Source organism: Trachemys scripta, chromosome 16 (assembly GCF_013100865.1).
Source record: "Trachemys scripta elegans isolate TJP31775 chromosome 16, CAS_Tse_1.0, whole genome shotgun sequence".
In the NCBI taxonomy this organism is placed as follows: Eukaryota; Metazoa; Chordata; order Testudines; family Emydidae; genus Trachemys; species Trachemys scripta.
In genome coordinates, this window is record NC_048313.1 from 18,786,283 (window position 1) to 18,798,226 (window position 11,944).

Genomic DNA, 11,944 nt, shown 5'->3' on the forward strand with positions numbered 1-11,944 from the left:
AAGCTTGTGCTCCCAATACTTCTGTTAGTCTCAAAGGTGCCACAGGACCCTCTGTTGCTTTTCACAATGTTTTGTGACCTTAATAAATAAATCAAACACCTAAACTAAAAGACTAAAATTTCAAATGGGAAAACCATTTCAAGCCCCACAATCGAAGGGTTTTGACATTTTAAACATTTTTCAGATTTTTTTCAATTTGTTTCTAAAAAAACATGCGTCCATATTGATGCATTCGCCGGACAAGCTTCAGTTTCAAAGAATCAGAAAAATGTTTAGTGCCTCTTTTGGTCTTCCTTTTGTCTGACTGCAGTAAGACAAGGACTGATTCCGTATCACCTGGAGAACAAAACGCAGGCATCTCTCAGCAAAAGTTAGCACAGGACACAAGACAGACACCACCATTATCAGTAACAGCTTTATTGAGAAAATGGAGAAGGTACGGCCCTCCGTGGGGAGGGGAATGAGAGAAGGAAGGGCCAACACAGCTTCGATCTCTATCAACTGAACATTGTACTGCAGAAGAAGGAAAGAGATAATGTCGCTTAGTCAACACACCCCCTGCACACAAGGCGGTGGAGGGGGTGGGAGAGAAAGAAAGAAAGAATCACACATTCACAGAGTTGGCCTCAATGCTTTAGTTCCACCATCAAAAAGATTTGCTTACAGTTGTGCTGACAAAGCATTGAACCGGAGATGCCCAAGCTGACGCACTGGGAAAAGAACTGGCAACTTCCCCCACCCATCACCTCCCCCAGATAGCTGGGAGGGGGGGGAAAAAAAAAACAAAAAAAAACAAAACACCCTTTTCCTCCCTCCCAGCCACAAGGAGATCTCATGTCATGGCAATGAAGAGAGCCACAAAGCAGTGGACTGACGGTTAAGGTCCTGGCATCATGTGGCCATATGACACCGGTCCCCAAACTTTTTGGGTCACACCCCCACGCTCCTTATTTGGTTTACAACCCCCGGGAGTTGTATCCAGGAGCGAGGCTGCGGTCGGGGGCTGTGGCCAGGAGCAGGGCCACAGTTGGGGACCCAGGCCAGAACTGCAGCTGGGGGCAGAACGGAGCTGGGTGGTGCTTCCTCCCCACCCCCTGTGGGGCTGGGATGGGCTCAGGCCTTGCCACACCAGCACCCCGAATATTCCTCTGCACCCCCCTGGGGGGAGCACACCCCAGTTTGGGAACCACTGCCATAAAAGAGATGGAGGCCTTTTGTAATAATCAAGACCCCATTTTCCAACAACCTCAGAGCCTGGGGGTATTGGGACCCAGACCAAATTCCCCTAGGCTCTAATCCCGGGGCAGTGAGGCTGGCATCATGCCGCGGGGACGTCATGATGCCATGTTGTTGGCATTCTGGCCGCACCACACGAGGGCCATGCCACGGGGCGCATTTGTGACTCTCTGCATCTGTGAGAAGAGAGCTCAAGAGCTGTGGGCGACAGATTGAAATGCTCGGTCCAGGCCTGAGCCAGTCCTCCAAGCGGAGACAGTGCTGGATGGAGCAGCCAGGGAAAGAGAAAGGACCAAGGGATGGAAACCTGGCCATCTGGACTCTAACAGGTGGATTCTCAGCACCTCCTCCACATGCCTGAATGAGGAGAGGGACCGGCAGGGGGAGCACCTGGGGCATCGGACGACTCATCGATTATCACAAGAGAATTTGCAAACGCTGCTGGGTTTGGGGTGGGGGATTCTGGGTGCCAGCCCTTGCCCCAGTCTCCCCCAGAGTCCTAGTGGCCCAGCTGATCAGGAAAGGCTCATCTCTTAAGGCACTTTTAAGCTGTGGAGGCTCATCCGGTGGCTGCTCAGTTGGACAGGACGTCTGAGGTCTCAGACACCATTCTCCCATCCCTGGTCTCGATTTTCTTGATCACGATGGCCTTCGACCTGCTGAGAGGCGAGCTCTCCAGCGTGGGGGATTTCAGGGAGTAGCTGCCACCCGCGTAGGAACTGCCGTATCCTCCCCCGTAACCACCATATGCACTGCCAAGCCCACCTGGAGAGGAGGAGAGAGACAGAAGACCAATAAGACCACACAGGATGTGCAGGTGACTCCGCAACCCAGGGCAATGCTGACCGCCTGGATGGCTCAACCCACATTCTGTGGGCCTGCGAGTCAGCCAAGGACTGAAGTGCTGCAGACCCTGCAAGGCGACAACGCTCGGTCTCGGCTACAAAACCTGGCCCGGAGCGCTCCTACAGTTGAGTCAGCTGGGCAGCTCTGCCCCGGGGAGGACATCACACCGCAGGCGAAAGGCTAGATCTTGGGCTAGGTGCTGCCAGGATGGAGTGGTTCTGAATCACTAACTGGATTCCCCCAAGGGCGGAGAGAGAGAGCGTGGGCAGGATGGGTCAGCCTCTAGCCAACACCCCTTTATAAAAGCAGAAGAGGATGGGGGGAGGGATAGCTCAGTGGTTTGAGCACTGGCTTGCTAAACCCAGGGTTGTGAGTTGAGGGGGCCAGCTAGGGATCTGGGGCAAAAAAGTTGGGGATTGGTCCTGCTTTGAGCAGGGGGTTGGACTAGATACCTCCTGAGGTCCCTTCCAACCCTGATAGTCTATGATTACAGAGCATCTAACCCTGCAATGCTTCCTTCCCTCATCTTCTAGGTCAGGAGCTCAACCTTGGAAAAAGGAGCTCCTGGCATTAGGAACCATCCCACTGCTGGGGATTAGGCACATTCGGTCTGCCCCTTCCCTGCTGCATATCCCCATTGCTGCAGAGAAAGAATCACTCCCCAACGCATCTGGTTCGGTGCCGGTAAGACTGAGTGACCATGGGGAACCAGGCCCAGTTCTTCAAGGTGCTGAGTGCCCTCAGCTCCCTCTGAAGTCAGTGAGAATTAGGGCCCTCAGTGAATTGTAAGGGGCCAATTTCTTCTCCCCAAGCCATGCCCCTGGCTCTGTGGTTCTGCTCTCCCGACGTGTCAAACTCCCACTGAGTAGCAGAGTCCACTCTCACCACGGGGGGGAGGGGGGTGATTCTGCCCCAGCTCGGAGTGCTGCCCTGCTGCCCCACATTACCCACCCCTGCCCCCAAATGAAATGCATTTACCTGAATAGCCGGTCGTCTTGGTCTGAATGCTCATGCTTTGCATCCCAGACTCCAGCCTGCCAAGCAGAAGAGAGGGATATGAGTTATCAGTGCCCGGACAGTGTCCAACAGGGATGGGGCACAGAGAAGGACAAAATTAGGGCTGCGTGGAACGTGTAAGCCACCGCCAACGTGGCATCAGAACTGCTCATCTGTGTGTCATAGACCCAATACTGCTAACAGCAGAGATTCTCCTTTAGCTCTATTGATAAGGGCCTGTTACTTTTGAGGCAGAAGGATCTGGGTTCTATCCTGGCTGCCCCGGGAACTTCTGAGCATCCGTGGCCTGCTAGAAATTTACAAGAGTGAAGCCCTAAGCGGAGAGGGTGTGTTACTAATATCACTACCCTTGCTTTGCAGATTAGTCACTGACCCAGCTGAGGCCAGCCAGCGAGTCCGCAAAGGCAGGACTAAAACCCGGGCGTTCCTGGCCATCTAGACAAGGGGGGGGGGGGGTCTCAAGCAGGGGACTGCGCTGCAAACAGATGTCAGGGGGTCATGACCAGCCTGCCCTTTCCATATTGCTAAGTGGGATGAGGGGAGGGCCGGGGCCGTCCTTACCCATACGCATTTCCTGCTACCCTACACAGCTGCGTGCTGCTCCAGGCCCTGCTCTGCCTCTTCCTCATGGCCCCCACCCCTGCCCCGCCCCCACTCCACCCCTTCCCCAAGCCCCCATTCCCCTGAGGACTGCTGCAGGGGTCAGGCCTGCACTCACCCCAGCCTGCTCTGCTCCCCTGGCTCCCAGCCATGCCACTGGCGAGTGCTGGGGGTGGTTCCCCCCTGCCCCCCCAAGGCTGGGAGCCAGAGGAGTGGATCGGGCTTCCCCCCTACATCCCCATCCCGCCCCCCGCGGAGGCCTTGGGCCTCACACAGCCTTCCCCCGGAGGCCTGGGGCTGCATAGGGCACCAAAATGGCTAGGCACGGCCCTGGGGAGGGGTATCCCAGTATGGGAAAGCGGGTGAGTGCATGGAAAGGGTTTGATCATCCCCACACTAGGCAACACTGCCCCTGCTGCATCTCAGAATTTATGGCCCCCTGGCTGCACTGCGCTAACTCGCTGCTGGGAGACGAGTTACATCCCAGCCACTCTGCGCCTGCCCCCACCCCCCCCCCCCCAAGCTTCCCCCCGTCCTCACACAGCAGCTGACACTGCCTTGGCTGACTCCGCATCAGCATGCAGACACCATCATCAATGGGACGTCTGCAAGACGTTCGCATCAATGGATGCGCTAGACAGACGAACATGTGACGGCAAGAGCCCCATTAACGGGCCCGCAGCCGACATAACTAAGCTCCGTCGGCCTGTCAATCTATTACGGATTATTCGCGGGAGTCACCCTGAAAAACCGAGGACTGATGTGAGGCTGTAGTGATGGTGGATGTACAGTGCAAGCCCCTTAAAGGGCCAGCAACCCCTCCTAGGCTCCACGCAGGCTCAAACAACCTGTTCAAACTGGGACCAGCAGTCCAATTTGCACCCAGCATGTTGTGGGCACCACTGAGGGTGCTCTTTGGAAAGCTGGCGCTAGCAGGACATCCTGATTAGGGTGACCAGAGAGCAAGTGTGAAAAACTGGGACGGGGTGGGGGGCAATGGGCGCCCATACAAGACAAAGCCCCGAATATCGGGACTGTCCCTATGAAATCACGGCATCACCCAAATCCTGATGCACTCAGAAGTCAGCAAGGCTCAGCACACAAGGGGTTAATCTACAGACCTTGCTCCAAGACAGACTGCACCACATTGGAGCCAAGTTCCAGCCCCGGGGCTGGTCTATTGTCCTCAGCTCTCTCATTGGTCCTCTCTCTGGAGAGGGGGAGAAGCCATCCAATCATGACACACGATGCCGGCCACCCACACCCACCTGCTCTCCTCTCCTTCCAGCAGCTTCCTGTAGGTGGCGATCTCGATATCCAGCGCCAGCTTGACGTTCATCAGCTCCTGGTACTCCCGCAGCTGGCGGGCCATGTCCTGCTTGGCTCTCTGCAGGGCACCCTCCAGCTCGGCCAGCTTGGCACTGGCATCTTTGATGGCCATCTCACCGCGCTCCTCGGCCTCAGCAATGGCTGCTTCCAAGTTGGCACGCTGAGGGGTGGAGGCAGGGGGAAGCATTAGATGGTTTCTCCCAGAACAGGGGCCTCTCCCAGTATCCTTATCGGAGGAGGAGGGGGAAGCTCCCTGGAGATATCTGCTGCGGCGTTATAAAGCCAACACACTAAGGGCTGGTCTAAATTTTAGCACCGATGTTGCTGCCCCAATGCAAACTTCCAGTGTAAACACACTGCACCCAGGCAAAGCGGGGGCTTGCAACTGGGCAGTTTGCTCCCATTTCAAACCAGAGGAAGCTATGTGGGTCCATGCCCTGCTTTGCACCCACGGCAGATAGTTTGCACCATAGACCAGCCCTGAGCTCTTGCAACCTATTCAGATTTTCCTTTCTCCCATCATACAGGCTTCTTCAAAGGACACTGGGGAGCAAAGAAGTGAAAATCCCTCCTGAAGAAAGGGAAGCGGGTTCCTGTCTACACCAGGGCTGCAAGCATGTCACCGTCACAACACACACCCCCGATCCTGTTTCTAAGTGCCGCTCCATTCTGCAGTGCAGGCCGACGTGTGGGACTGGTGAGGTGCTTAGCTGCTAAAGTCCCAAGAGCTGCGAAAGAAACTAGGGAGAGCGAGAAATGGACTCCCCAGAGAGCGATTACAGAGACAGGAGTCAGTGAGATTAAGGAGAAAGAAAAGCCAGATCAGCAGCTGAGGTAAACAAGCAGAGACAGCTTGACTTCTGTGGTGCTGTATTGATTACGTCCGCTGAAAAACTGGCCCAGAGACAGATATTTAACCATGCCCTCAAACCACAGTTGTGCTGCTCACGGTTGGGGAGCACATGGGGAATTTCCCATCTACACTAGAGAATGGGGCGGTGTTACCCCACATCTGCAGTTATAAACCAAGATCTACAAGGTGGATTGAGAGGGATCTGAAGACTGGCAAGCTAAGAATGGTAAGAGGGAATCCTTTCCCCAGGGCTCCGGGCCCCCAAATAACTGCAGGAGGAGGAACGAAGGGTCTGGTGCAATTCTGGAGAAGTCAGCGGTTGTTTCTCTCACCTGGCCTTTCAGGGCATCGATCTCCGACTGTAGCCGGTGGATCATCCTGTTCAGCTCGTTGATCTCCGTCTTGGTGCTACGGAGGTCGTCCCCATGCTTCCCCGCCACCGCCTGGATCTCCTCGTACTGCGTGGGAAGGAGAGAGACAAGGAATTGAGAACAGAGCGCGCAGTGTCATCAGCTGTCCCCCTTCCGGGAGTGCAGGATCCAGGCCAGGATTTGGGGAGATCCTGTATGGGGAGAGATGGCAGCCCAGGCTGGGAGCAGAGAGACTCCCAAGGTTAGTCCGTGTCCAGCAGCCTCAAAAAAGGAATCCCCTTATAATCATTACAGCTGAATCCTGGCTCTTTACCACAAGGGAAACCATATAAACCAGGAGTCCGGTCACAATTGTCCCTGCTCTGGAAGGCTCCATTTTTAACAGCTTTAATCAGCCTTGCAAATTTGCCAGGAAAATTCACCAGGCCTGGCTCGGAGCTTGCAAATGAAGAGACTGGTGGCATTTCATTTCCCCTTCAGTCAAATCCTCCTCCCCAGGAGGACGTGGGATTTTGCAAGGCTGGATTAAATTCCACGTGTCGGGAAGGGAAGCCAGAAGAAAATCAGAATGAAAACCACGTAATATTGCTGCTTAGAAAGCCCTGTGCATAATGCTATGCAAATTGCAGTCAGCGCTGTAGCTAAGGGTGTCGTCCCAGCTTCCAGGGGCGGAGGAACCAGCGTGGAATCTCTCTGTGCAAAGTCTCAGAGTGCACATTGCAAAACCACCGCAGGATTAGAGACAGCTGCTCCGGGGTGGAACAGCGCAGGTCCTGCAGGTCGGGCGGATTGGGAGCTTGGGACAGGTCTAGCAATGGGGTGTTTCCGGTCTGGATTGGAATGATGCATGAGCTGCGTGGGAGCCGAAGGCTGGACTGCCAGGGGAGTGTGGCAGGCACGGCCGGCGTGTGGGAAGCACTCGCCGTTCCTGCTTGCACTAAAGCTCACCCTTAGGAGTGAGGCTTCCACCTGGGACAACCAAAGAGAAGGGAAGTATGGTCCAATGGGTAGGGCACTGACTTGGGAGGCCTGGCTCCAGTTCCTGGCTTGTCACACAGAGCATTGCGCCGGCGGCAGAGGGGGAACAGTGGGAGAGAGGCCGGGGCAAGCTTCCCGGGCCAGGAGCTCAGGGGCCAGGCAGGAGGGTCTCACAGGCCAGATGTGGCCACCAGTTTGCCCACCTCTGTTCTACAGCCTCAGATTTCAGCGTTAGGTTGTTTGTGCCCCATTTGAGAGACAGTAGGCCTATGGAGCCAAGGCTGTAGCAGGCTCCACGCGGGGAAGTGCAGCGGCCTAGGGTATACAGGAAGAACAGACAGGGGTTCCTTGCGGAACGTGTGCCCCAGCTGTGGCAGATACGGCAATCCCCTGTAATAGCCTTGAAACACTTTATTCCGTTGATTCTCAGTCTCTTTGGAGTCCATTGTATTAAGTGCAAAGTTGATGTATTATTGGGGGATTGGCTGTAACTTCTCCTAGGGGGGAGACATGGGAAGTGTTATGAGTGTAGGTAGGGGCCTGGACAGCCTTGGAGAACCCTAGTCGGGAGGGAGAGAGACACGGTTCTCCGCCCAAAAGAGGTGACGGCCGAGGAGCCGGGAGCTTAAGAGCGGGTGTCCTTGCTGGGCCACAGAAGGGGAGCCCAGGTGCAGTTGCCCTGAACTGTGACTCCAGCCACTAGAGGGGAACGGGGAGTCATGCTGCATTTGAGAATGACGCATGCATATGCAATGCCTGCTACACAAGGCTTCTGCACGGCAGGGGACGCTTCATATGCTCAGCTCACCAGCTGGAGGGAAGAAATGGGGCAGCTGCCACCTAGCGGACATTCCCATGGGCAGTGCCACACGCCCTGACCCACCCACGTCAGCTCAGAGACCAGGCTGGCTGCATCACCAGCAGCTCCGGGGGACAGACGGGCAACTCACCTTGGTCTTATACATGTTCTCAGCCTCCGCCCGGCTCCTGTTGGCCATCTCCTCGTACTGCGCTCTAACCTCTGCGATGATGCCGTCCAGGTCCAGTTTGCGGTTGTTGTCCATGGTCAGGACCACGGAGGTGTCCGAGACCTGGGCCTGCAGCTCACGCAGCTCCTGGGTGCGGCAGGGAGGAAGCATAAGGATCATCTGTCACCACGGAGCATGGAGAACTCGGTGCACCCACCAGCATTCCCAATGCCTTGCCGTTGGCTGCTTTCCCAGACTAGGGTGACCAGATTTCAAGTTCCCAAATAGAAGACATTGCTGAAGGGAGGGGGAGCTGGAGGAGGAACAGGGTGGGGTACCTCAGCCGCCAGTGACCTCCCAGCTCTGAAGGCAGCACCGCCGCCAGCAGCAGCGCAGACATAAGGGTGGCAATACCATCCCATGCCATCCTCACATCTGTGCTGCTGCTAGCAGCAGCGCTGCCTTCAGAGCTGGGCTCCCGGCCAGCAGCCGCCGCTCTCCAGCTGCCCAGCTCTGAAGGCAGCGCAGAAGTAAGGGTGACAATACCAAAACACGGACATTCATTCAGATTTCAAAAGTCCCCCCGGATGGAAATTCGAGGACCAATGGTAACCCTATTCCAGACTGATCCAGCCACTGAATCCACTGAGGCTGGTGTTGGCCAAGATCCCCCTCCTTCCACTCACCAACCTCAAAGGGCCAGGGAACAGCAGCAGATGCTGTAGGATTGATGGCATGGCTATCCGGGGAGGGGAGAAGGGGGGCGTCACCATGCACCTTATGTGCAAATAGTCCCAGCCCTTTAAAAATCCCTTGTCTCCTGCAAGAAGACACTTGTCTTTGCAGGAACTCAGTGTTATTCAATGGGTTCCCCCCTGCAGGTCAGGAAGGAATTTAAAGGGCCAGGGCTACAGGACTGAGCCAAAGGGAGACATCACAGACCTCGTCATACAGCTGCCTCAGGAAGTTGATCTCGTCAGTCAGGCTTTCCAGCCGGGACTCCAGCTCCACCTTGTTCATGTAGGCCTCGTCCACATCCTGCAGGAAGAAAGCACGGACCCCATTAGAGAGACCCCCGGCCCTCTCTGCCTGCGGCGCCCAGCCGAGCCCTGGAGCAGCGCGGACTCACCTTCTTAAGCAGGACAAATTCATTCTCCTTCTCAGTGCGGTGATTGATTTCATCCTCATATCTGCGGGAGGGGGGAAATGGTCAGGTCTGCGGTAGGGCTGGGAAGTCATTCTCTGATGGATGCTATGAAGGCGTAGTGATCATCGGGGGGGGTGGGGGGGGCATATAGACCCATCTAGGGGATGCCAGGAGGCAGGGAGACCCCTAGCCAGGCACCCACCAATGACCTTCCAGATCGGGAAGGCGAGAGGGCGGGGGGGGGTGGGGGAGGGGTGGGCGGTGGGGGGGGGGGGGGGAGATTGTGCATTGGGGTTTATATGTGAAATGATGGAGGAAAACCCCCAATGATGCCCATCCCACCCCCACCAAGAGCAGCTGAGAATCCCCCCGCAACCCCTGGGAGAAGGTCTCTGTGCAGGGAAGCAAGGAGCACACAAGCTGAGCAGGTGTTGATAACCTGGCCAGATCCAATGACTGCCCTGAAGGAGGCAGCAGGCTGATAATGGGTGTAGCCTTTGAGAGCCTCCTTGTGCTAGAACACTGGGGTGCGACCCCCAGACCTCGGTGTGCCTGGGATTTCTACCCCCCTTTGGAGGGAACAGGAAGGTGTGTCTCTCCCCGCCCCCCGCTTTGGCCTCAGTTGGACTCACTTATTCTTGAAGTCCTCCACCAGGCCCTGCATGTTACCCAGCTCAGCCTCCAACTTGAGCTTCTCCTGGCCCAGGCCATCCAGCTGTCTGCGCAGGTTGTTGATGTAGGCCTCGAACATGTTGTTCATGTTGCTGCGGGTGGTCTTCTGGCCCTGCAGCAGGTCCCACTTGGTCTCCAGCATCTTGTTCTGCTGCTCCAGGAAGCGGACCTAGTGTGGGGAGGGGGGAGGGAAGCAGAGCCTTGCCGATTACACCTGCAGAGCTCAGCAACTGTGGACGTGGGAGGCAGGAATCTCCTGCCGGGAGAGTTGCAACCTGTTGGGCACGGATGGCTTCTTCCCACTCATGCTCCGGAAGTCACCTGCCATCCCTCCCACTAGGTCCTGAGCCTTCTCTCACGTGTGAATCAGGAGTATCTCAAGCAAGTCAGTGGAGTTCCCTGGTAGAATCAGGTGCAAGTGAGAAGACAACCAGGCCTACAGTAACTGCACCGAGTCTGATTCTGCTCCCACCTCCACTCATAAATCCAAAGTAGCTTCACTGAAAGCAACAGTGTTCCCCTTGTATAAGTGACTCGGTGCCATAGAGACTTATTCTGCCTTTGGACGTGTGCACCGTTTAATTCAATGGGAGAGGAGTCCAGGTATCGGAAGGGGTGGTTTTCCCTGTTGAGCCAAATTCTGCTCTCAAAGTAAATCCAGAGTGACTCTGGATTTACACCAGTATAACAGAGAGCGGAATCGGGCCCTAAATAAATGGTGTCTGATTTATTTACACAAAGGCCCATTTTCCCTACTCTGGGGGTGTAAAGCAGCCTTAGTGTAAACAAGAAAAAAAGACCTGGCAAAGGGGAGTCACTCTGGATTGACACTGATGTAACTGCCCTTCACCGCAAACGGAGTTGGACACACGAGGGATTGAACCAAGGACCTCCAGAGATAAAAAGGACAAGCAGCCATGGCTTGAGCTAAACAATCAAGGCTGCTTAAGTGGTCTGTCACAACACAGCCCCTTCGGGGCACTGGGGTGGGGAGGGAGGAACATACGCCCCCCAGTGGGTTACACAGGCGCTGCAGGATTTAACCCACAGGCCTACAAATGCCTTTAGCATTTACTTGTAGACTTAGAGCTGCTGAAGTCAAGGGGAGCTTTGCCAGCGGGACACCTGATTTAGCACATGGGGTTAGACTTGCCAAAGCATTCGGCCCCCTCTGGACACTGCTGGAGCACGTGCAAAAAGCTGTCCCGTTTAGCAGGTGGCCGGGCTATTTTATAGGGACAGTCCTGATATTTGAGGCTGTATCTTATATAGGGACCTATTACCCCTCCACCCCCTGTCCTGATTTTTCACACCTGGACCGGAGTTCTCTGCAGTCCTCCATGATCTGGGCTAGGGGGATCTTGTAACAGGCCTTGGGCCAAAGGAGTGGCTAGGACCCTTGGACTCCTGAAGGGCAGGTGCAGGGCGAGGCAGCTGTTCCTGCCAATGGCCCAGCCTTAGATAACCGGGATGTAAACACAGGCCTTTGCTAACAGGCAATAAAACCTGTTGGTTTAAATCCAAACCCGACCCAGGTGCCCCAGAACAGCCATGGGCGTGGTGGGAGGGGCTTTCAGGTTAGATTGTTACATTGCCTATAGTTAAGCATTTCCTCCAGATGGCAGCCAGTGTGTGTGTGTGTGTGGTTAAAACGAGGAAGCCGGTGGCACCTTAAAGACTAACAGATTTATTTGGGCAGAAGCTTTGGTGGGTAAAAAACGAAAGCTTCTGCCCCCCCAAAAAATTGTTAGTCTTTAAGGTGCCACCGGACTCCTCGGTTTTGTGGATACAGACGAACGCAGCGACCCCTCTGATATTTTTTTAAAAGAGCTTTCTAAGCCCAATGCCAGCTGCTCTTTTGCCAGCCTCTGAAGCAAAAGCCCAGGTGAGGGCGGAACAGGAGCAGATGCAGGTTGCCAAGGGGGGG

General features: G+C 55.4%; 1 protein-coding gene across 1 annotated transcript in view; it reads right to left on the reverse strand.

The window, feature by feature from the left end:
- Positions 1-401: 401 nt before the first annotated feature.
- The window catches only part of KRT8 (keratin 8), a 17,746-nt gene continuing 6,203 nt past the window's right edge, over positions 402-11,944 (reverse strand). Inside the window, exons 2-9 of the mRNA XM_034792306.1 lie at positions 9,978-10,186; positions 9,328-9,388; positions 9,141-9,236; positions 8,181-8,345; positions 6,214-6,339; positions 4,968-5,188; positions 3,061-3,116; positions 402-2,001 (exon numbers count right to left, since the gene is read on the reverse strand). Of these exons, the coding sequence (XP_034648197.1) occupies positions 1,811-2,001; positions 3,061-3,116; positions 4,968-5,188; positions 6,214-6,339; positions 8,181-8,345; positions 9,141-9,236; positions 9,328-9,388; positions 9,978-10,186 (1,125 nt within the window). The 3' untranslated portion in view covers positions 402-1,810. The remainder of the gene's footprint in view (positions 2,002-3,060; positions 3,117-4,967; positions 5,189-6,213; positions 6,340-8,180; positions 8,346-9,140; positions 9,237-9,327; positions 9,389-9,977; positions 10,187-11,944) is intronic.